Genomic DNA, 25,787 nt, shown 5'->3' with positions numbered 1-25,787 from the left:
TGAAGTAAGTACATCTTTCTTCATACTTTGTCACATTAATTCTGATGTTCTGCAGCCTGCTATATTGCAAGAACCATAGTTGTCCTGGTACTTATGCTTCTGATTTAAATATCTATGAGAGTAATCTAACAAATGTTAAAGTTTACAATTCACATGAGAAGTATTTCAGGATAGTATGACTTCATTAACAAGAGTCTGAGAAAGTCTTTTTATAACTTATGGTTTCCAGTTTTGTAGGGTATGTTTATGGCCTCGCTGGCCAATGACTAAGGAAAATAGAAATAATTTTTGTTTTGGGCTCATAGCGGAAAAGATTCTCAAAAGGCTGAAGCCATTTTACAAAAGAAACAAAAGATATCTCATACAGACCATATGATTGCATTATAGGACAAGGTTAATTTTCAGAAGATAAATTTCTATCAAAATTACTAAAAGTTCATTGTCTTCAAGCAACAAGAGATTCCTGTCCATTAAGAAAAAATGAAACTCTCATCCATAGCATTTAGTAGCACTGTTGTCAGATTCTGACTGTGTCAGAAATGCCAATAACAGAATTCTTCTGGTGTCAGAAACAGTGATGAAATGGAAGCAGTAGACTTATGTTGTCAGTGGCTATATCTATTGGGATGTGCATTGACTGAGGCTGACAGTAGCTCTGTTAGTCTTAAATGACTGTCAGCTTCACTAAGAGTGCCAAAGAAATGAAACAGAAAATAACTTTTCACTTGGAAGAGAACCATAAAGAAAAAAAGGAAAGATCTGAGATGAGACAGATGTAGGCCCATTATTAAGATGGAGAGAGGGGGAGGGGGCAGTAATCTGTGAATGACTGTTTGGAGTGTAAAGATGTGTTGCAAATAACTAAGTGCTGTACAGCCAAAAGTACCTTTTCTGAAGTTTATTCTTGTCGCCATAATTAAATAAAGTAATGAATTGAAATAATTTGCAAAAATACTCCATTCCCTGCGCAGCTGGAGAAGACAATGAAGCTGAGAGTAACAATAGAGGACACATACACCATGGAGGGGAGACATGGGGAGGAGGCATCTGGTTCCTCTGTCTCAACCCAGGTGGATGACTCGTTCCCATACAGCCCTTCATCTGTTGCATCCTTGGCATCCATGGCTCTTCCTCTGCAGGTAATTACATCTCAAGGTCATCACTATATGTAGGTTCTGTCCATTAGCTCCTCTAGGGCAGGTATTCTCAGGCCCTTCTGTATGTAAGTGCACTTGCCTGTAAATGTAGGTCCCCTCTCTGGCTACCTCCACAGATAGATTCTCTTTCTGTCTATCAGTAGAGTTAGATTCCCCGTCTATTTGTACAGGGAGATCACTTTCATGGCTATCTATAAGGGTTGGCCCTTCCCTATCTATCTATACTGGTGGATCCCTTCCCTGTGTCTGTATAGGTAGATGATCCCCTTCTTGCTACTTGTAGAGGTAGGTACCATCTCTCCAGTCATGTGCTTCTCATGACTATCACTATAAGCAGGTATCTTTCTTGGTCACCTTTACATATAAGTAAACATTCCTTCTCTCAGACTAATACTTCAAGTGGGCAAAATTATGAGAATTCCTCCTATAGTCCTTTTACCCTTTCTTAAGTTAGGCATTCACTCTGGCTCTGAATCTCCTATTACTCCTTATGGCCAATTCCATACACATGTCCTATGTCAGGCTACTTCTTAAGTAAGGCATTATTACTAGTATTCTAAGTACTGATCCTTACTCTGGGCATTTCCGGTGGTAGGTTGTCTATTCATACTTATGCAAATGGGTCCTAAGTATTCCCCTCTCCTGGCATGTACTGTTCATGGCTGCTGCAAAAGGTAAGCTCTCACTATGGTTTTCTACAGATGTCTACTATATATAACCATCACTATATGTAGCCTCATATGCAGGTAGGTGCTCCTCCTTGCCTCTGATACAGGTTATCTACCCCCTGTGGTTACTTTCTCTGATACAGTACAGGCATTGGTGGCCAGTTTTACAAGCACATATTTGTTACAGGCTTTTCTGTAAGCAGGCATACTATAGGCCCATTGTGATAGGTTTATAACCTCTCAACAACCTTTCCTCTTATCATACTGGACCTTTTCTTATTCTTGACAACACAGTGCTTGGTACTTTCTTGAAGAATTGTCATACACTTCTGTTTTATACAATGCAAAGAGTACTTGCTTGCACTATAACAAAGACATGTCCTAAATTTTTGTGTGGGATACTGTTATTTCATTGGTATTTAGGAAACCTGCCACCAGCGATTTCAATGTCTGAATTAACAAAATAACCAGTACAGTAATTGCATTTTCACAGAACCTAATATGATTCTGAGGTTCCTTTCATTTCAGTTATTTCAGGCAGGTACACACATAATGAAAAGGCTTTAACTGCAAAGTATACAGGAAGAAATTCCACTGGTCCAGGATTGTGGGTATGAGAACATGCCAGAACCCTGTCGTCCAGTCTACTGATTATGTAATCCCCCACTTGGTTGTGCATTCCCTGTACAGGCAGTGGACACCAACCTCACCTCTCTAGTGACCCCACATCTTACACGGGCCCAAGACTGTCCTGCCCATACCCAGTATGGGGATGACAGCTGTACGTCTGCCTCCTGCCTCAACGGTGGCCGCTGCATCAGGACAGATCTAGGCAACAGGTGAACAGACTATCTTTAGTATAACATAACTATTCAATTCCCATTCTTATATTAGCAGAAACCTGTATTTCTTGCCCAGCTAAAATTAATTTTTGAGATTATCACAAATTGAAAATAAATTATATACGTACAATCAATATACATTTAACTTCACCAAGAGCACACACACCCAAAGCGTTTTTCAAAGCACAAAACCAAGGGGAATGCATCAAAGACACTGCAATAAAGTGCCATGTATATGTTTTTTTTATAGTAAGTACATCATTAGCAAAACTTACTGGTCCTAAGCCAGATAACTGTACCACAACTTGTCTAATCCTTGTGAAATGCCTCCTGCACTTCCTCGCCTCTTCAACAAATAAATTATATACGTATATACGTGCAAATAAATTATATACGTACAATCAATATACATTTAACTTTACCAAGAGCACACACACCCAAAGTGTTTTTCAAAGCACAAAACCAAGGGGAATGCATCAAAGACACTGCAATAAAGTGCCATGTATATGTTTTTTTTATAGTAAGTACATCATTAGCAAAACTTACTGGTCCTAAGCCAGATAACTGTACCACAACTTGTCTAATCCTTGTGAAATGCCTCCTGCACTTCCTCGCCTCTTCAACAAAGTAAATAACAGTGCAGCATTTGACTGTAATTACAGATTTTGTTACTACCAACTTGTACAGTAAGGGATGGGAGTTCAACACCTATGGGACCCTGTAACTGTACCACATAAGAGTATACTGCAGGGACACTTACTTCTTTCCTTGCTGTTAAAAAAAAAAAATTATCATTAAAATCTCAAAGTTACCACACAGCCATATGCTACATGCACTTGAATGTATTTGTTCACACTCAGTCTCTGGCTGTCATGTGTAATGCACCGAAACCACAGCTCCCATTCCACATCCAGGCCCCATATATATGTGTGTGTGTGTGTGTGTGTGTGTGTGTGTGTGTGTGTGTCCATGTGTGTGTAAACCATGATAGGCAAAATATCTACATACTTTTTTATATTTCACCATACTTTGAGTGAAACTATTTAATGGGGATGATTTAAAGTAGTTGACTGATAATCACGACTTGTGGTGTCTAGAGGTGTATGTGTTGTGTTTTACAGGTGTGTGTGTCCAGGCGGTTCATGGGGCCCCCGGTGTAAAGTGATGTCACGAACCTTCTCAGGCTCTGGTTGGGCTTGGGTTCGACCTCTGCCATCCTGCCTACCCACAACCATATCACTCCGCCTCCTCACCCACCACCAACATGCGCTCATCCTCTATTCGGGGCCTCTTTCTTCCATATCCTCTCACCGACGTCACCCACCAATGGCCATGATGGCATTACAACTGGTGGATGGGCAGCCACAGATGGTGCTGGAAGGTGCCAGAGGGCCAGTGAAGGTGCAGGTAAATGCTACAATAAGCACAGGCACCTGGCACACTCTTCACCTTCACCTAAATGCTCAGGTAACTGTAACATCTCTATCTTAATGTTACTGAGTTGCCTGCTCACAGTAGCCCAGGCAGGACAATGTCACAGGCAGTGTGCTTTGCATAATCATCCGAGTACAAAGCACTGATTGTGAAGGCATATCTAACTTTAATTCATTTCAACTAGACTTCTGGTTATCAACCCTTGGAGCATAACAATGGAACCCTTGAGCACGACAAAAGAATTCTTACGCATGATAGTGCACCCTTTGGGCATGTCGGTGTGGCCTTTGATCTACCCTCAAGGGTCAGGGTAAAGGCCATGCCATCATACATACTGGGTGTACCATAATGCTAGAGGACATTTCAGTTGTGCCCAAGGGTCACATCATCATATGTAAGACCTGTACCACCATGCTCCAGAAATTAAACTGCATAGCTTAATCTCTCCCTTGTCTCAGTACCTTGAGTGTATGGTTCTTTCTGTGTTCTTATTTACTACCACAGGGTGTGACGCTGATGGTGGATCTGTGTGGGCATGGCTGGGGGTCTGGCGTGACCACTGATGCACACTGCATTGCCAGGGCACCATGGGTAGACCCTTTGGTAACGGAGAGATGGGGTGGTAGCGTGCCTCTGCAGCTGGGAGGCCTTGCCCACCCTTACCCACATGCTGCAGACTTTGGGTGGTCAAATGCCATGGTGCACCAGGCACTAGATGGTTGCATTGCTCACCTTACTGTTAATGGGGAGGTAAACTGTGTTAGATGTCATGTTTTACCATTTTAAGGGCATCATAAGCTACATGCTTCATTTGCACATCTCATTCAATTTGTTGGTTTAATGATTATTTGCATAAAAATTTTCATTCAAGTTTTCTTTCTTTTCACTAAGATTTACAAAACTTAGAAGCTGATAAGTCACTGATTCATCACAAAAACGGTAAGTGGTGTGAGATGTCAAAAGTCTTTCACATGGGTACTGGAAATATGTCTGATTTTTTCTTGAATTTGATTAACTTCATATTAATATTTGTTCCTAAACTATACATCAATTTCACTGCAGGTAAACTGTACTTTGTTTATATCATGTAGTTACTGGTAGCATATGATGAGCATTCATACCCGGTGAAGTGTTCCTCAGGTGGTGGACCTGGGTGAGCCAGCACACAGTAGTGGCAGTGTGGGAGGCTGTCGACCTCAGGAGGAGGCCTGTAAGAGGCACTTGGCCTCCTGTGGCCTGCGAGGCCAATGTGTTGGTGGCCTCCACAATCCAATGTGTGACTGTCAGCCAGGATGGGCAGGGCTTCAGTGTGCAACGCCAACTTTACCAGCTGCTCTTGGTCAAGCCTCCTTTACTAAGATATCACTGTCCCTAACCCCAGACCCATATGATGTGACACTACAGCTACGGGTGAGGGTTCGTGGTAATCCAGATGGCCTCTTGCTGCAGCTGGCTGCCTCCCAACCATCTAGTGCCTTCACACTACGTGTAAGATCAATTCAAAGACCTTTTCTTTTATCATATATTTCACAGCCTTGTTTGCATAATGTTATGTGTAATCAAGAAATCTTTCATCCACAACAGTTGCGTGGAGGTGTAGCATGTGCCTCCGTATCATCAGGGGTAGGCCAGGCAGTGCAGGAGGTGTGTCTGGAAGGTTTTCCATTGGGCGACGGATTGTGGCATATGGTGCGTGCGAGTCGTCATGGACATAACCTCATCATTTTGGTGGATGACGGCGATGGGTGGCGACAAAATGAGACACTGGCATCTCTCCTTGCCACAACCAACTTTGGGGATATGCAAGCTGTTGTTGCTGGTGCCCCCTTGCCTATCCCTATTGATGAGCAAGATGGGACAACTATAGGTGGCATGCCAGAGTTCGTGGGCTTCAGCCTGGTGACAGTCGGCGATGACCTTCATGACAGTGAGTGACAATCCACAGCCTTGTGGTAAGCTTATATGACAAACAACACTGTCATATCACAGTGAGGGCAGTTGAAATGGATTTTATGGATCTGTAGAGGCATATTAAGTTAAAGAATGAGGAAATTAAAGGCAGATGTGTTGTATCAAATGAGAAGCTAACAATAGATTATCAAATCCCAAAATGCTAAGGAAGGGTAAAAAAAGAATGGATATGGAAAGTATGCATAAGGAGAGGGGAGTGGAAGAGTGAAAGAATGACTACTATATCTGGTGTTTATATCAGGCTTCCTATCTATATGTCCTTCTGTACACTGGAAATTTGTGTATGAAAGAGACAGATAGAACCATAGCACTAACACAAACTTCAACAGTCATAACTCTAACAGGTTGTATAGATGATGTGCGTGTGTCAGGTCACCCCTTACCGCTACCACCATCTATGAACACCACCAGCTGGGGTCAGGTCACCACCTTCCAGAACCTACAAAGAAGTTGTCTGGCTCCAGATGCCTGCACCAACACCACCTGCCTACCTCCCCTCTCCTGTCAGGACTCTTGGAGACATGCAACCTGCAGGTAAGGTTTCTTATAGGCAGGAGGAGGAGTAATAGGTGACACAGAAGAGTAAATAGTCATTAAGCTCACAAAAAAAGGGGTTGAAGCTTGTTTAAGAGGACATAAGGACAGAAATTCATGCATCGCAAACTATAATGACCTGTAATGTAATTCCTGTATTCCAGGTTACTTTGTATATAATTTCTAATCCTATGTAAGATTTATTCAAGTCGCTGTTGTAATATCCATACAAATTGTGTCTTATTCCCTCAAGGATTGTCATCAGGTACAGAACTTATCACCTTCTGCCTTATGGTTCTTGGATGGTTCTATACAACCTTTCCTTCTGAATTAGAATATGTTACAAAGGTCATATTAACACAATACTTTCAAAGTCATGCTAACACATTACATACAAGGCCATTCTAAATTAGTGCTTACAGGGCAATATCATCACATTACTTACAAAGCTACACTAACATTACTTAAAAAACATGCTAAAATGTTACTCAAAGTCTTATGAACCCATTATGGTACTTTTAAGGTAATAAATATAATCATACTTGCAAATTACTTAGATAACCATTCACATTACAAACATAGTTAAACTGTAGTAACATATCAAAAGCCAACCAAGGACTTTACATACAACGCCATTCAACTCGCACAGTCTTCACAGATATCAGTTCTAGATTCATTTACAATGTCAGAGCAAGTGAACACATTCACACCACAACTATGATTCAAGACCTTCCTTAAATACATACAGTTCTCAACTTCCACTTTCAGTTCATGAGAAGTATCATCCATCCAGGTCAATATGAAGAACAAAACACCAGCAATGGTCTTTCACACAATATCCCATACCTCATCAGTCTTGTGTATGAGACTCCATTCATTATGGTGAAGTAAATTTAGACTCTGCTCTTGAAAGCCTACCTGCAATGTCCCATTTGATGGTGCTTTGGGCAAACCATACAACTTTCCCCGTATGTGTATCTGGCTCACACGTACTCATATTCTTGTCTCACATTTCCTCAAATTTTCAGCATGTAAGTCTAATCTGTGTTGAATGAAGCAATACGATGAATTTTTCCTTCATGATAGGGTTGGAGGCCAGCTGAAATAAAAGATTGGCTGATGATATAAAAAACATTTGCATTTCGAAAGGTCACATGTTACATGTCTGTACTTTAAGAGACTTATCAGAGAAGAATAAGAGACATAATGGGGACAAAGGATGGCCTATATTGCCTACATCACATGACAGAATCATCACCATTTATCAACAACAATCAAATTTTATGTTCAAATGAAAGGCAGGTGATCATTACCAGAACTTTTGTGCTTTTTGAAAAGAACAGTGTTTATTTCAAAAGCAATCCTGAATTTTCATACACATATTTTGCACCATCACCTTACCTACCAAAAGTTTAGACTATGTAAGCTTTCATATCATATAACATGATATATTGATGTGATTACTTTCCTTCCTCAACAGATTAATGTAGAATATACTTAAAGGCTGGAGTAATTGCTGAATATCAGCCAACAGTTCTACATGGCATTTCAAAAGTGTTTCTTGAAAAGCAATTCAGAGGTAGAATTCACTTATTACCATTAGTTTATCATATGTTCAAATTACATAACATGAACTAGAATCCACATACTCACACGTTGTCTGGTCTCGTGGGCATGTGTATTCAAGTTCATGATAAGGAATTTGAACATTTGATCAACAGAGGTTAAATAGGGAACTCTGCTTAAGTTCCAACTTTTGAGACACCCAGATTTTATGTCCGTAGCTGTGAGTCTGGCCAACAGCTGGTGGGACACCGGTGTCAAGATGTAGATGAATGTGTGTATCAGCCATGTCTGAATGGGGGCACCTGCCACAACCTGATGCCAGGCTACTATTGTGCTTGCAGCCCAGCCCATACAGGAGACAACTGCCAGTGGGCCAAGCTCTCCCCAGAGCCCCACCCTCTCACTGCCCCACTGGCCATAGCAGGTCTTACACTTGCTGTACTTATCATTGGTATGTAAGAGTATGACTCATCTGTTATTTCATCTTGCAATGTGAAGAGCTAGATTCTCCTTTTTTCACCTGTAGGTCCATATAACAATAATAGTCCTACATTATGAGAAGTATCTTTTTTGTTCCTGATTCCCTGAATCAACGTGTTTTAAATGCTATTCCTTAACTAGAATCAGAATGAATGTGTTTAAAATACTATCCCTTTCACTAAGTTGATATATATGCAAACTATGATACTTAAATATGTAATGGATGGTTCAAGGGTCATAGCAACCATAAAAAGTTGCAAAACTTTGTACTGTATTGTAGATTAAAGGTGAAGCAGTGAGAGTTGAAGAAAATTTGTTGAAGACTTTGGAGAAAATGAAAGTGATAGTGAGAAGGCAAAAGTTAGAGAGGTTAGGGTTGTTCCTTTTCTCAACCAAGACATGCCCCCAAGCAGAAGGGAAAGTGCAGTATTTAGACTGGGAAAATAGGTAAGCAAGGACTGGAACTTACTTAAGAGGCACACTCTGAGAACAGATGTTTATGTATTTAGTATACTGCTTCCTCCTTACTCACCTCTCCCTCCCTTTCTGTCTATTTCCCCCTCACTATTTCTGTTGCCATTGTCCATGTAAAATATCTTGATTTCATCCTTGTCCACAGTGGTGATTGGTATCCTACTGAACCTTCGCCTTCAGCGGTCCCGTGCAGCGCGTGGTGTAGCTACACGGCTTGGGGGTGTGGAGGGAATGACAGGGACCCCCCTGACAACACTACGTTTGGGGGAGATGGAAGGCATGGCAGGGACCCCTGTGGCAGCTCTATGTTCTGGGAGTATGTCAGAAACTCCTGTGGCAGCTCTACATCCAGGGAGTGTGGAGAGTGTTACAGATACATCAGGGATCCCAACATCAAATCTACATCTAAGGGGTAAAGAGGGTCCAACAGGTGCATTAGGAACCTTTGTGGGAGCTTCAAGTCTAGGGTACTTGGGAATTCTACCAGGTGCTTGGAAACTCTGCTTCAACTCTGTGTCCAAAGTGTGCGGAGAGTATGATAAATGTGCTAGGAACCCTTGTAGCAGCTCTATGTCTTTGGAAGGTGGGTATTGGCAAAATCTCCAACAACCTTATGAAGCTGAAGCAAAGGGTGAATAGGTACTGCTGGGTTCTTTGAGAACCAGACTGCCCATCAGACAGGTTTTTCTCACCTCTGAAGCTGTGAGAGAGATTAACAATGTTCTTAAGTTAATTCACGAAGGACGAATTTACACAACTTGCCTACTTTTCAGCAGAATAATGCTTTACTATACTATTGTATTGATGACTTTTGTATATCTTAGAATTAATCAAGAAACTAGACTTTTGTATATCTTAGAATTAATCAAGAAACTATCAATTTCTTCTTGCTTTCAAGATCAAAATCATTTTCACAAATAATAAGCATATCACTAAGTTAAAGCCATCATTTCAAGTTCATCTGCAAAGTAGAAATACGATACAAACCAGCAATTTTCCTTTTTAATAAACTCTTCGACAGTAAGATTTCTACTCAAAAGCCATAGTCAATTAACATAAAACAATAATTACTTTTTGTAATACGATCTTTGAATATTCTTTCTGGCAGTGAAGATTTAGTAAAGCAGTTAATTCTTAATCTCATATAAATGCAACTCATGTTTTATGCCACATTTCCATTTAACCTGACTTCTTATTTGGAGGATTATGTCTAAACTAAAACACATACATGACAATGAGAATGATAATGCAATTGTTTCACCAGGTATACAACAACTGGTCACAGTTTCTGAGACATCGACCCATGAGAATGAAGCCATGACCAACAGGGAGGACATGAGAGTCTCTGGCAATAATGTAGCTCAAAGTCTAGACCAGAGATGCTCCATAGCAGCTGTTACTTCTCCAAGTCCTGACAGTGTGGCCCTAGAGCACAGAGTGAGCACTCCTCATCCAGTCCTCTGTATGGCAGAAAAAGATACAGCCACATCAAGTTCAACTACAGAAAATGTAATGCAACAGGCTGTCTTAAGTCCTGATGGAAGCTCTGCCCAACCTCTCCCTGCTCATGATGACCTTAGAGCCTATGCTTACGAGGGAGATGGCTCGCCATCTGGCTCCCTCTCTTCCAATGGCTCAGGTCAGCAACTGGTAGAAAAGTGAGTTGAAGTAAAGACATAAAAAGACTGAAAATATTAAGACATGAATAGCCTACAAGATTTTCTTGGAGGAGCAGAATTCTTACATGCCTTCCCCATTTCAACTACTTTAAGTCATTCTAAGACAGACATCTCTCTTGGCCTTTCATACCTACCCATTATTCTTTCCTATTTACTTCCTATCCTATAACACATTTTTTTCTATTTACTTCCTATCCTATAACATGTTTTTCTCTTTCTTCTATTGCTGATTCTACCTATTTTCTCTTACATCCTTCATAGCTATCTAATTTCCTTCCCTTCTAACATCCTTACCTATCTCCTTCCCTTCTTACATCCTTCATCATTAACACCTCTCTCCCTCCTAATTATCATCCTCATTTGTCAAGCTCCTGTTTTTCTGTCTTTTCTTCACACTTCTCTTATCTATCCTAAATTTCCATATTCTTCTCATCATTCAATTATTCTCCTCTGCATTCTCTGTCACAACATATCATCAACCATTTAACTTTAGTTCATCCTTATTCCCCCTAATTCACTTTTGCACCCAATACCTCTCCTTCCAATCTACCCTATGCTCTCAAACTACTTATATATTCTTGGCAAATTTCCTAAATATCCTGTTCTGTTCCTCAGGTCTTCAAACAGAGTCACCAGAGGATGAAGGTCTAAGACCCCTGGTTCCTGAGTATGGCGAGATTCTCCACCTCCTTAAAAGCCTCCCGGATGCTCAAAACCATTCAAAGCCAAACACTAGAAGTCTCTCAGACCTTCAGAAGTCAGCAGTTGAATACATGAGTCTCCAACCAAAACAAACAGAAGTAAATATCACATGAGCAAAAGAAAAAGGACTGTATCCTTAATAAGCCTAAAGACAGCCACGGATTGAAAAAGTCCATACAGTAGTGTCTTCTACGGTGAGAAGAACTCATTATATGCAACTAATCATGTTCAAGGCTACAAAACTACAGCAGTTCTACTGTAAGCACTGTACCTAAGACCTTGTGTAGTTCTTGTATACTTGTACCATAACAAGTGAGTGCTCTTGTGCATGATGGTACAATCCTTGAACACAAGATGCAATCCTTGACCACAGTGGTATAACACTTGGGTATGATGGCCTGGCCTCTGACTAGACCACTAAGGCCATGTCAAAGGCCAAGCCATCATATCAAAACATCATACCATCTTGCTCATGGGCTCTTACATTCTGCTAAAGGGTCTAATGATAATAACTAGGGAAAAGCCAACACAAATGAAAAAAAACATTTCACACTAGATGTTGAATGAACCACCACATGACTTTATTTAATCAGATTTTCATTGTCAGTCATATCAATATTTTTCAGCCACTTCTTTATCCTTTGAGTTTATGATTTTTTTTTTTTTCTTTTTTATACTTTGTCGCTGTCTCCCGCGTTTGCGAGGTAGCGCAAGGATATATTCACATAATCTATTTAATGAATACTTATTATTTGTTTCAAATAAACACCACCATATTTTCTACAACATATTTATAAACTTTTGGAGAATGAGAATATAAAGCTGTATAATTGTGACATACAGACAATTTCTGTGACATGTCAAATGTGTTTCTACGTTTATATGACATTAGCTATAAATCAATCATGACCAGCTTTTTATTAACCTAACAAAGGAAATCCAGTAACATAATGCATGAACTATTGCTAATAAACAGATTAAAAATGAGTAACTGGTTTTCATCTGTAAGAAAGGTTTAGAGCTGTGCAGTCTTTTTCATGTCTTAACCCTAAGAAGTGCACAACAGAGGATGGACATGAATGCATCGATTTCACCTGAAGTAAACATCATCTTCCTTGATAGCATAAGCATCACACTCTCTCTGCTTCATTTCAGGATAACTTGCTTCACCACAAAAAAATTTGCTTGTAAATAGTCACCACTAAAGACAAGTATTTCTACCTCAAAAACATGAAATCATTTAGAATATCTATAAAAAAAAAAAAGGTAAAGTTATACCTAGCTTCAAAAAGATTAATTCACCCTTTTGACCATTACATTCAATTTCTTCCATATCTACGGTCATGAAACTCATTCATCAGCGACCTCTATATTCAGCCCACTAAATTCCATTATTCTTTTCTGTTTAAGAGCTTAATTTCAATTCCACTGGTTACTGTATCACTGCCCACAAATTTCATGCCAAGAACATTAAACTAATAACCAAGTACGATGAGATTCAGCTCAAAGAAACCAGGCTAAAGACCATTCACTTCACCTTGGGAGCAAGTTCTTTCTACAGCCCACTTCACTTTAATAAACACCTACTCCATTCATTAAACCATTAGATTCATTCACAAAATCAATGAATTCATTCATAAAATCAAGTCACCTTCGATGATAAATTCATCCATAAAATCAATAAACTGACTGAAAACCTTATCAAAGTTTTCTTACATCTTTTATATTCATCCCAAAGATTGTCTTTAAGTATGATAGAAAGAGATGATACCTAGTATTCTCAAGAAAACATTAACTAAATATTTTGATCCAGTCATGTTTTGGGAATAATCATCAAGCTGCAATTACACAATGTTTTAAAAGGAATATTTTTTACTAATCTAAAAATGTATATATCTTATGATATTGAGGGTGGAAGTACATGAAAATGGTCAGGTGCCTGATGACTGGGTGAAGGCAGTATATTAACCCACTATGCAGATGCTCCTTGACTTACGAGGTTTGATTTATGATTTTTTGACTTCGTGATGGTGTGATATCAAACACTTTATTATACAACAGGCTTTGTGTTTTGCCCAACTGTAGAGTAATGTAAGTGTTCTGAAAATGTTTTAGGTATACTAGGCTATGATATTTGGTAGGTTAGATGTACAGTATTAAATGTATTTTCGACAATATTTTCAACCTATGATGAGTTTATCGGAAAATAGCCCCATCGTAAGTCAAGAAGAATGAAAGGTTGTAAGATCTGCAGAGAAATGTCTCCTTGACATGGCAGGCAAGTTGTAAGGATGGACAGTGCCTGACTGTGCTAAAAGGATTAGTGAAGTCCTTGACGGTGAGGCTCTATGTACGTTTAGGAAGAGAAGTGTTGATCACGGTTTTGGACTCACACAGGCAGTAGGATAGCAAGGCTATATTGTACTAAATTAATCCTGGTTATGTAACCTAAAATACTAGCAACATTTTTATAAAGTAATATTGGTGAAAATTCATCTAAAAATGTGGGCAAGTTTATGCTTGGTTAAATTATGGTAATTTAGACAAGGTAAGGTTTGTTGTGGCGCAATTCGATTTCATTTCTTGAGTAGTAATCCTCAAAATAAGAGATCATACACAAAATTGGGGTTTCAGTTACAGCTTTTTACAAAATGTTGGGTGACTCCTCTTACAAAAATCCTTCCCTATAACTTTACAAATGGGATGGCATCATACTGCATACAGTGTAATTTGGCATTCGCAACTTACACTCTAAGTCCTGGAAAGGATTTTAGAATATATATCAGTTTCCATGGTAATAAGCTGATAAAAAAAATGCTGAAAACGTGTTAAAACAATGATATGGAATAAGACTACCTAAGTCAGTAACTTCTTGTATGCTCATCAACTTTACTATATTCTTTAATCCTTTAGGGATTGCTAATCTTACAATTCTCAGCTCAGACTATGCAGATTACATCAGCATTGATAGCATATTTTGAATATAACAGTAAAAATTAAAAAGAATTTCAGTTTCAAGATGTTAGGTTAAGATTTCACTGGTTCTGTTAAGTTTGAGATGCATTTTGCCTGATTCTTTATTAATCAACCTCTCTATCGACTTAAAAATTGCAGAATGACAAAAAAAATTATCAAATCTTCCTCCTCCTGTTTTACTGTATTCTCCAAAAAATAAACAAAACAGTCATTAATTACCAAAAGTTAGTTGGTGTATTCAAAATATCTAGTACCCTTAAAAGGATATATGGTGGTCATTTCAGAAGCACCAATCTTACTGTGCTCTCCAGAGAATAATTAATGTAAAAAAGGTCAGCAATATTCCAAAGTTTCATGGTGCCCTTGTACATGGGAAACTTTTACCAAAAGGGAATACAAATTACTACTCTATTATGCTAATATACGAAGTTTATGCTAAAGCTCCATTATCATTATCTGGGAGTGGAATTAGCAGCAAATGGAGCCATGGAAGCAGAAGTGAGTAACAGTGGGGAGGGGGCGAAGGTTCTGGGAGGGATGAAGAATGTGTGAAGGAGAGAACGTTATCTTGGAGAGCAAAATTGGGTATGTTTGAAGGAATAGTATTCCAACAATGTTATATGGTTGTGAGGCATGGGCAATGGATAGGGTTGTGCAGAGGTGGGTGGATATGTTGGAAATTAAATGTTTAAGGACAGTATGTGGTGTAAGGTAGTTTGATCAAGTAAGTAATGAAAAGGTAAGAGAGAGATGTGTGGAAATAAATAGAGTGTGATTGAGAAAGGGGGTGTTGAAATGGTTTGGTCATATGGAGAGAATGAGGAAAGACTGACAAAGAGGATATATGTGTCAGAGGTGGAGGGAACAAGGAGAAGTGGGAGACTAAACTGGAGGTGGAAGGATGGAATGAAAAAGATTTTGAGTGATCAGGGCCTGAACATACAGGAGGGTGAAAGGCGTGCAAGGAACAGAGTGAAATGGAACGATGTGGTATACTGGGGTCAGCATGCTGTCAATGAATTAAACCAGGGCATGTGAAACGTCTGGGGTAAACCATAGAAAGGTCTCTGGGGCCTGGATGTGGATAAGGAGCCATGGTTTCGGTGCATCACACATGACAGCTAGAGACTTAAGTGTGAATGAATGTGGCCTTTTTTGTCCACTTTCCTGGTGCTACCAAGCTGAAGCAGGGGGTAGCAATGCTGTTTCCTGTGGGACTAGGTAGCGATAGGAATGAATGAAGGCAAGGAAGTGTGAATATGTACAGGAGTATATATGTCAATGTATGTGTATGTATATGTATGTATATGTATCATGTACGTATATATATATATATATATATATATATATATATATATATATATATATATATATATATATATATATGACTGAGTTTGGTAAAGTGTGTGAAAGAAGAAAGTTAAGAGTAAATGTGAATAAGAGCAAGGTTATTAGGTACAGTAGGGTTGAGGGTCAATTCAACTGGGAGGTGAGTTTGAATGGAGAAAAACTGGAGGAAGTGAAGTGTTTTAGATATCTGGGAGGGGATCTGGCAGCGGATGGAACCATGGAAGCGGAAGTGGATCATAGGGTGGGGGAGGGGGCGAAAATTCTGGGAGCCTTGAAGAATGTGTGGAAGTTGAGAACATTATCTCGTTAAGCAAAAATGGGTATGTTTGAAGGAATAGTGGTTCCAACAATGTTGTATGGTTGCGAGGCGTGGACTATGGATAGAGTTGTGCGCAGGAGGATGGATGTGCTGGAAATGAGATGTTTGAGGACAATGTGTGGTGTGAGGTGGTTTGATCGAGTAAGTAATGTAAGGGTAAGAGAGATGTGTGGAAATAAAAAGAGCGTGGTTGAGAGAGCAGAAGAGGGTGTTTTGAAATGGTTTGGTCACATGGAGAGAATGAGTGAGGAAAGATTGACCAAGAGGATATATGTGTCGGAGGTGGAGGGAACGAGGAGAAGAGGGAGACCAAATTGGAGGTGGAAAGATGGAGTGAAAAAGATTTTGTGTGATCGGGGCCTGAACATGCAGGAGGGTGAAAGGAGGGCAAGGAATAGAGTGAATTGGAGCGATGTGGTATACCGGGGTTGACGTGCTGTCAGTGGATTGAATCAAGGCATGTGAAGCGTCTGGGGTAAACCATGGAAAGCTGTGTAGGTATGTATATTTGCGTGTGTGGACATATGTATATACATGTGTATGGGGGTGAGTTGGGCCATTTCTTTCGTCTGTTTCCTTGCGCTACCTCGCAAACGCGGGAGACAGCGACAAAGCAAAAAAAAAAAAAAAAAATATATTCTTTTTTCATACTATTCGCCATTTCCCGCGATAGCGAGGTAGCGTTAAGAACAGAGGACTGGGCCTTTGAGGGAATATCTTCACCTGGCACCCTTCTCTGTTCCTTCTTTTGGAAAATTAAAAAAAAACGAGAGGGGAGGATTTCCAGCCCCCCGGCTCCCTTCCCTTTTAGTCGCCTTCTACGACACGCAGGGAATACGTGGGAAGTATTCTTTCTCCCCTATATATATATATATATATATATATATATATGTGTGTGTGTATATGAGTGGATGGACCATTCTTTGTCTATTTCCTGGTGCTACCTCGCTGACACAGAAAACAGTGATCAAGTATAATAATACAATAATACTAGTCATATACAGTTCCTGAGAAAATACACCTTTAGTAGCGTTGATTAGAAAGCACACATATAGTTAATATGAAAAACTGTCAAAGTTATGTACATGTAGTGTAAAATAAACTACTTTCTAGGCTACTCATACTACCTACTAAGCTACTCATACCCGTTAACATAGCCCTACATTATCTCATACAAGAATCGATCAAGTCCATCATGGAAAGTTAATATCTATGGTCTCTGTCTTACTACTTTTAGTATTAATAGTAAAAACCATCAACTTGGAAATCTTAGTATTACACTTTGTAGAACTAAACTCAGTATGGTACCATTTTCATCAACTTTACCCATTAAACTTTCTGATGAACGGAGAGCGTGGTCCCAAGTTTAATATGTGGAAACTCAACATAAAACTAAAATGACTGTGCTTACTAGTTATAATGTGAATCAGTCTGTGGATTCAATAAACTTCAATGCAAAAACTTCCATAATTGGGTTATGTGAGGATGGTTGTTGGTTATACTATTCAGCACAATACTGTAGTGTTACAGGAAACATGTTATTGAATGAGTGGTAATTAGGTGATAGATTCTGATGAGGGCACCAATAATCCATTACACTTTCAACATTTAGAGGTTTTACCTCACAATTTCATTCCAAAATCCCAAACCCTGCTCACTTAGTTTGAGACTTGATCCTTTAGAATTAGGAGGTGCTACTGGTAAAAACACACACTGTATCAACAATACAGAGTGTATGGAGTCCAATGGTGATCTTTCGCCAAAATCTATAAAAAAAATAAAAACTCTTGCTTCCCAGTTTGATACATTACCATTAACATACATAACCCCAGAGTCCCTTTGATGGGGCTCCTGCAAAGGCAAAGTTGCAGAACAATCAGAAGCAAGGATGTGATGGTCACATCTGGAGAGAAAAGTTCTTTGACAAAACTATGTTGTGGTTCGCCACCAACTGATGACACTAACTCATCAAAAGTAAGTCCATTCACCAAGGAACCATATGTAGTTGGAGTCCGGTAACACCACAAACACTACCATTACAGACCATATTCACTCACAGTTCAAAGCCGAGAGCCGTGTGAAGGGAAATTGGACTTATATTCGCTCTTTAATACCCTAATCACTGGTCCGCCTGCCTGTTGTTAACCTGGGCAGGTCCGGGAGCCGGGGTGGGACTACGGCTTCTAATATTTACCAAACTGTAAGTCAAGTTAAAAAACACATTTTGCAATCTAAATATATATAATTTCAACAATCAATACTAATTCAGAACAGTTCAACATCTCCTTTAATTAAAAGAACAAGGAATTACCTCTGCTATATATCTCTATCCAGGATCTCAGACAGTTCTCATGTTAACAAGCGTGTGTGGAATTGTGTCAATGACCATCAACGGTGAACTAGCCAAGTACAACTTCGATGGTTAAATACAATTTGACCGTTAACATACGTGCAGCGTGGTAATCAACATTTTTGATATAGTCTGCTCGTTCATAAAGCAGTTTAAAAAGTTTAAATGCATCTCTAATTCATAAAGAATAATACACAACATACTAATTTTCCTTGAATGCCTCCCATAAAATATCAAAGTTTTTAAATTGTAATGATACGGGATGGAAACAACGCAGACTAAAATAGTTACTGATTTATGAAGGATCTATAGTGCTAATGACCGTCATGAACACTGGGGCTCTGAAAACGCTTCAAAATCAATCAGGTGGCTCAACTGTCACTCATAATTTCTATAGAATGTCATTCATGCTAGAAAATGAAATTACTACCAGATAGCAGTACTCTTCCCGTTTATTTCGTGAACCTGCACCATGTGGGAACTGATCGATAAGTTAGAGAGGCGCGCAAGCAAATTGATGCCACAGCAGGTGGTGTCCTGGCAAGCAGTTGGATAATAATGACTATAACGATCTTATTATTATCATTAGAGACATCTTTAATATCGTCGAAATGGGAAAGTGAAGGAAAAGTAGTGGCACAGAATTTGTGAGAAATGCTTTTGGTTGAAGACAGCAATTACCAGTGAATGAAGAGAAATTTTGGTAAATCAAGATAAAAAGGGATAGTAATCTCCACTTTCGCCACATAAACTTAGGTTATATAATATCACCAGAGACAAGCACCAGCACGAAGAGAGGCGATAATGTATCCAAGAAAAGTAAAAAAAAATAAGATTTAGTCAATGTTTTTAAAGTTTATGTTTGTATGTTGGAGTCAGTTACTGAGTAAAAGAAAGTACTCGTTTTTTAATCTTCCTTGAGTAACCTGTAATTCCGAGTGTGTGTAGTAGGTGCCACTACCACCATGACACCAATGTTTGATCAGTGACAAGTTAAAGATAATATCATAATTACGATGACACTAAACGTGTATTCAGACATCGAGAGACACTGGGATGTCCCCATACATCCCTGAATCCTAACACAGCAACAGAGGAGACAACTTCCCAACTATAAATGATTACTGTACTATCTAGTGATGGATACATTATTGCATGATGGAGTGACCATGAGCAGGAAGAACAATGGACGAGGCATATTTAAGGTGAGAAATGAATACCTAAACCGTAATTTTCCATTTTTTCTTTCCCTAAGTATTCACCATATTAATCTCTTTCCTTCCTTAAATACCTACCAGATCAGTTATTATAGATGGCCAAGGTAAGACTATAAACATGTATCCTACTAAAAATGAATATATTCTTCAAACAAAAACACATTACTCTCTGTTAGCGTTGACTTGTTATTTTCCCCATATTTAACCATGAATGACCAAAAAGGTTCAAGATACATGTATTCTAGCATGTTTGGGGATAAACGACGTCCAGAGGTAGTTACACTAGGGGAGCCATTGTACACAGAGTATATCAGGGGGGGTGGGGGGTCATGACACTCGGGTATACAGGGGAACAGTTGTATACGGTGTATACCAGGGGGGGGTCCATGTGGTATACCACGGAGGAAAAGGTGTTCCAGGGGGGGGTTTGATGGTTCCCGGGTTTTTATTGGGTTAAGGGGGGGGCGAAACGGATTCCCCAGGGCCGAATGGGGTAAAGGGGGGAGGCGTCCAAAACCCCAGGGTGAAAGGGGATAAGGGGGGGAGGTAGGTCACAAAAATGGGTGTTTGGGCCGGGGGGGAGGGCGAAACGAGAAAAAGGGGGGGAAAGGGGGGGAAAAACGAAACCCAAGGGGAAACCCAAGGGAAAGGGATTCCCGGTTTTTACCGGGGGGAGGTTGGTCCCTTCCCCAGGGTTTTTATATGGTTTCCGGGGGGGTCATGATTTCAAAAAGATTACCCCGGGGTGTAATCTTTAACCCGGGGGGGGGTTGAACCGAGTATAACGGGCCCGTATTTTTACGGGATCCGGGGGGGGGGGGTCATGATACACGAGATATACCACAGGAGCCTGTATATACGGTGTATACCAGGGGGGGAGGTCATGATACACGAGATATACCACAGGAGCCTGTATATACGGTGTATACCAGGGGGGGAGGTCATGATACACGAGATATACCACAGGAGCCTGTATATACGGTGTATACCAGGGGGGGAGGTCATGATACACGAGATATACCACAGGAGCCTGTATATACGGTGTATACCAGGGGGGGAGGTCATGATACACGAGATATACCACAGGAGCCTGTATATACGGTGTATACCAGGGGGGGAGGTCATGATACACGAGATATACCACAGGAGCCTGTATATACGGTGTATACCAGGGGGGGAGGTCATGATACACGAGATATACCACAGGAGCCTGTATATACGGTGTATACCAGGGGGGGAGGTCATGATACACGAGATATACCACAGGAGCCTGTATATACGGTGTATACCAGGGGGGGAGGTCATGATACACGAGATATACCACAGGAGCCTGTATATACGGTGTATACCAGGGGGGGAGGTCATGATACACGAGATATACCACAGGAGCCTGTATATACGGTGTATACCAGGGGGGGAGGTCATGATACACGAGATATACCACAGGAGCCTGTATATACGGTGTATACCAGGGGGGGAGGTCATGATACACGAGATATACCACAGGAGCCTGTATATACGGTGTATACCAGGGGGGGAGGTCATGATACACGAGATATACCACAGGAGCCTGTATATACGGTGTATACCAGGGGGGGAGGTCATGATACACGAGATATACCACAGGAGCCTGTATATACGGTGTATACCAGGGGGGGAGGTCATGATACACGAGATATACCACAGGAGCCTGTATATACGGTGTATACCAGGGGGGGAGGTCATGATACACGAGATATACCACAGGAGCCTGTATATACGGTGTATACCAGGGGGGGAGGTCATGATACACGAGATATACCACAGGAGCCTGTATATACGGTGTATACCAGGGGGGGAGGTCATGATACACGAGATATACCACAGGAGCCTGTATATACGGTGTATACCAGGGGGGGAGGTCATGATACACGAGATATACCACAGGAGCCTGTATATACGGTGTATACCAGGGGGGGAGGTCATGATACACGAGATATACCACAGGAGCCTGTATATACGGTGTATACCAGGGGGGGAGGTCATGATACACGAGATATACCACAGGAGCCTGTATATACGGTGTATACCAGGGGGGGAGGTCATGATACACGAGATATACCACAGGAGCCTGTATATACGGTGTATACCAGGGGGGGAGGTCATGATACACGAGATATACCACAGGAGCCTGTATATACGGTGTATACCAGGGGGGGAGGTCATGATACACGAGATATACCACAGGAGCCTGTATATACGGTGTATACCAGGGGGGGAGGTCATGATACACGAGATATACCACAGGAGCCTGTATATACGGTGTATACCAGGGGGGGAGGTCATGATACACGAGATATACCACAGGAGCCTGTATATACGGTGTATACCAGGGGGGGAGGTCATGATACACGAGATATACCACAGGAGCCTGTATATACGGTGTATACCAGGGGGGGAGGTCATGATACACGAGATATACCACAGGAGCCTGTATATACGGTGTATACCAGGGGGGGAGGTCATGATACACGAGATATACCACAGGAGCCTGTATATACGGTGTATACCAGGGGGGGAGGTCATGATACACGAGATATACCACAGGAGCCTGTATATACGGTGTATACCAGGGGGGGAGGTCATGATACACGAGATATACCACAGGAGCCTGTATATACGGTGTATACCAGGGGGGGAGGTCATGATACACGAGATATACCACAGGAGCCTGTATATACGGTGTATACCAGGGGGGGAGGTCATGATACACGAGATATACCACAGGAGCCTGTATATACGGTGTATACCAGGGGGGGAGGTCATGATACACGAGATATACCACAGGAGCCTGTATATACGGTGTATACCAGGGGGGGAGGTCATGATACACGAGATATACCACAGGAGCCTGTATATACGGTGTATACCAGGGGGGGAGGTCATGATACACGAGATATACCACAGGAGCCTGTATATACGGTGTATACCAGGGGGGGAGGTCATGATACACGAGATATACCACAGGAGCCTGTATATACGGTGTATACCAGGGGGGGAGGTCATGATACACGAGATATACCACAGGAGCCTGTATATACGGTGTATACCAGGGGGGGAGGTCATGATACACGAGATATACCACAGGAGCCTGTATATACGGTGTATACCAGGGGGGGAGGTCATGATACACGAGATATACCACAGGAGCCTGTATATACGGTGTATACCAGGGGGGGAGGTCATGATACACGAGATATACCACAGGAGCCTGTATATACGGTGTATACCAGGGGGGGAGGTCATGATACACGAGATATACCACAGGAGCCTGTATATACGGTGTATACCAGGGGGGGAGGTCATGATACACGAGATATACCACAGGAGCCTGTATATACGGTGTATACCAGGGGGGGAGGTCATGATACACGAGATATACCACAGGAGCCTGTATATACGGTGTATACCAGGGGGGGAGGTCATGATACACGAGATATACCACAGGAGCCTGTATATACGGTGTATACCAGGGGGGGAGGTCATGATACACGAGATATACCACAGGAGCCTGTATATACGGTGTATACCAGGGGGGGAGGTCATGATACACGAGATATACCACAGGAGCCTGTATATACGGTGTATACCAGGGGGGGAGGTCATGATACACGAGATATACCACAGGAGCCTGTATATACGGTGTATACCAGGGGGGGAGGTCATGATACACGAGATATACCACAGGAGCCTGTATATACGGTGTATACCAGGGGGGGAGGTCATGATACACGAGATATACCACAGGAGCCTGTATATACGGTGTATACCAGGGGGGGAGGTCATGATACACGAGATATACCACAGGAGCCTGTATATACGGTGTATACCAGGGGGGGAGGTCATGATACACGAGATATACCACAGGAGCCTGTATATACGGTGTATACCAGGGGGGGAGGTCATGATACACGAGATATACCACAGGAGCCTGTATATACGGTGTATACCAGGGGGGGAGGTCATGATACACGAGATATACCACAGGAGCCTGTATATACGGTGTATACCAGGGGGGGAGGTCATGATACACGAGATATACCACAGGAGCCTGTATATACGGTGTATACCAGGGGGGGAGGTCATGATACACGAGATATACCACAGGAGCCTGTATATACGGTGTATACCAGGGGGGGAGGTCATGATACACGAGATATACCACAGGAGCCTGTATATACGGTGTATACCAGGGGGGGAGGTCATGATACACGAGATATACCACAGGAGCCTGTATATACGGTGTATACCAGGGGGGGAGGTCATGATACACGAGATATACCACAGGAGCCTGTATATACGGTGTATACCAGGGGGGGAGGTCATGATACACGAGATATACCACAGGAGCCTGTATATACGGTGTATACCAGGGGGGGAGGTCATGATACACGAGATATACCACAGGAGCCTGTATATACGGTGTATACCAGGGGGGGAGGTCATGATACACGAGATATACCACAGGAGCCTGTATATACGGTGTATACCAGGGGGGGAGGTCATGATACACGAGATATACCACAGGAGCCTGTATATACGGTGTATACCAGGGGGGGAGGTCATGATACACGAGATATACCACAGGAGCCTGTATATACGGTGTATACCAGGGGGGGAGGTCATGATACACGAGATATACCACAGGAGCCTGTATATACGGTGTATACCAGGGGGGGAGGTCATGATACACGAGATATACCACAGGAGCCTGTATATACGGTGTATACCAGGGGGGGAGGTCATGATACACGAGATATACCACAGGAGCCTGTATATACGGTGTATACCAGGGGGGGAGGTCATGATACACGAGATATACCACAGGAGCCTGTATATACGGTGTATACCAGGGGGGGAGGTCATGATACACGAGATATACCACAGGAGCCTGTATATACGGTGTATACCAGGGGGGGAGGTCATGATACACGAGATATACCACAGGAGCCTGTATATACGGTGTATACCAGGGGGGGAGGTCATGATACACGAGATATACCACAGGAGCCTGTATATACGGTGTATACCAGGGGGGGAGGTCATGATACACGAGATATACCACAGGAGCCTGTATATACGGTGTATACCAGGGGGGGAGGTCATGATACACGAGATATACCACAGGAGCCTGTATATACGGTGTATACCAGGGGGGGAGGTCATGATACACGAGATATACCACAGGAGCCTGTATATACGGTGTATACCAGGGGGGGAGGTCATGATACACGAGATATACCACAGGAGCCTGTATATACGGTGTATACCAGGGGGGGAGGTCATGATACACGAGATATACCACAGGAGCCTGTATATACGGTGTATACCAGGGGGGGAGGTCATGATACACGAGATATACCACAGGAGCCTGTATATACGGTGTATACCAGGGGGGGAGGTCATGATACACGAGATATACCACAGGAGCCTGTATATACGGTGTATACCAGGGGGGGAGGTCATGATACACGAGATATACCACAGGAGCCTGTATATACGGTGTATACCAGGGGGGGAGGTCATGATACACGAGATATACCACAGGAGCCTGTATATACGGTGTATACCAGGGGGGGAGGTCATGATACACGAGATATACCACAGGAGCCTGTATATACGGTGTATACCAGGGGGGGAGGTCATGATACACGAGATATACCACAGGAGCCTGTATATACGGTGTATACCAGGGGGGGAGGTCATGATACACGAGATATACCACAGGAGCCTGTATATACGGTGTATACCAGGGGGGGAGGTCATGATACACGAGATATACCACAACTACATCACATTTCTTCTCTCGTAAGTTCGCTAAGCTCCTCAATACTGTAATTTTTATTTTCTTTAATGTTGACACACACACACACACACACACACACATCTTAAAGATTTTTTTTAAAAGAGTCGAATGTAATTCCGAATATTTGAGCAAGGAGTTTGAGAGTGCAGCTGCAGGTTCCAGTAATATTTCTACCGCAACAGAACACAGTAAGTGCCTCATATTGCGTATTATCTGTTGTTTA

The 25,787-nt window shown here is 41.6% G+C and overlaps 2 protein-coding genes across 7 annotated transcripts in view; one reads left to right on the top strand and one right to left on the bottom strand.

Annotated features, from left to right (window-relative positions):
* LOC139746258 (putative neural-cadherin 2) overlaps positions 1-12,444 on the top strand; it is a 92,930-nt gene extending 80,486 nt beyond the window's left edge. For 2 of the 3 annotated variants that reach the window (XM_071657287.1, XM_071657288.1), the window contains 11 exons: positions 972-1,139; positions 2,516-2,664; positions 3,789-4,134; positions 4,606-4,851; positions 5,242-5,589; positions 5,686-6,028; positions 6,417-6,606; positions 8,391-8,623; positions 9,272-9,538; positions 10,391-10,765; positions 11,421-12,444. In XM_071657287.1, the coding sequence (XP_071513388.1) occupies positions 972-1,139; positions 2,516-2,664; positions 3,789-4,134; positions 4,606-4,851; positions 5,242-5,589; positions 5,686-6,028; positions 6,417-6,606; positions 8,391-8,623; positions 9,272-9,538; positions 10,391-10,765; positions 11,421-11,620 (2,865 nt within the window). In that variant the 3' untranslated portion in view covers positions 11,621-12,444. Of the gene's footprint in view, positions 1-971; positions 1,140-2,515; positions 2,665-3,788; positions 4,135-4,605; positions 4,852-5,241; positions 5,590-5,685; positions 6,029-6,416; positions 6,607-8,390; positions 8,624-9,271; positions 9,539-10,390; positions 10,785-11,420 lie in introns of all 3 variants that reach the window. The other variant, XM_071657289.1, reaches the window with a different exon arrangement.
* LOC139746260 (uncharacterized) overlaps positions 1-25,787 on the bottom strand; it is a 224,400-nt gene that overhangs the window by 147,192 nt on the left and 51,421 nt on the right. For 3 of the 4 annotated variants that reach the window (XM_071657294.1, XM_071657290.1, XM_071657292.1), the window contains exons 1-2: positions 18,210-18,320; positions 7,525-7,705 (exon numbers count right to left, since the gene is read on the bottom strand). The gene's annotated coding sequence lies outside the window, so the exon portion shown is untranslated. Of the gene's footprint in view, positions 1-7,524; positions 7,706-18,209; positions 18,321-25,787 lie in introns of those variants that run through there. The other variant, XM_071657291.1, reaches the window with a different exon arrangement.

The sequence above is a fragment of the Panulirus ornatus genome, chromosome 64 (genome assembly GCF_036320965.1).
Source record: "Panulirus ornatus isolate Po-2019 chromosome 64, ASM3632096v1, whole genome shotgun sequence".
Classification (NCBI taxonomy): Eukaryota; Metazoa; Arthropoda; class Malacostraca; order Decapoda; family Palinuridae; genus Panulirus; species Panulirus ornatus.
The sequence above is the reverse complement of the archived record's forward strand: the minus strand, read 5'-3'. Positions and strand labels throughout refer to the sequence as shown.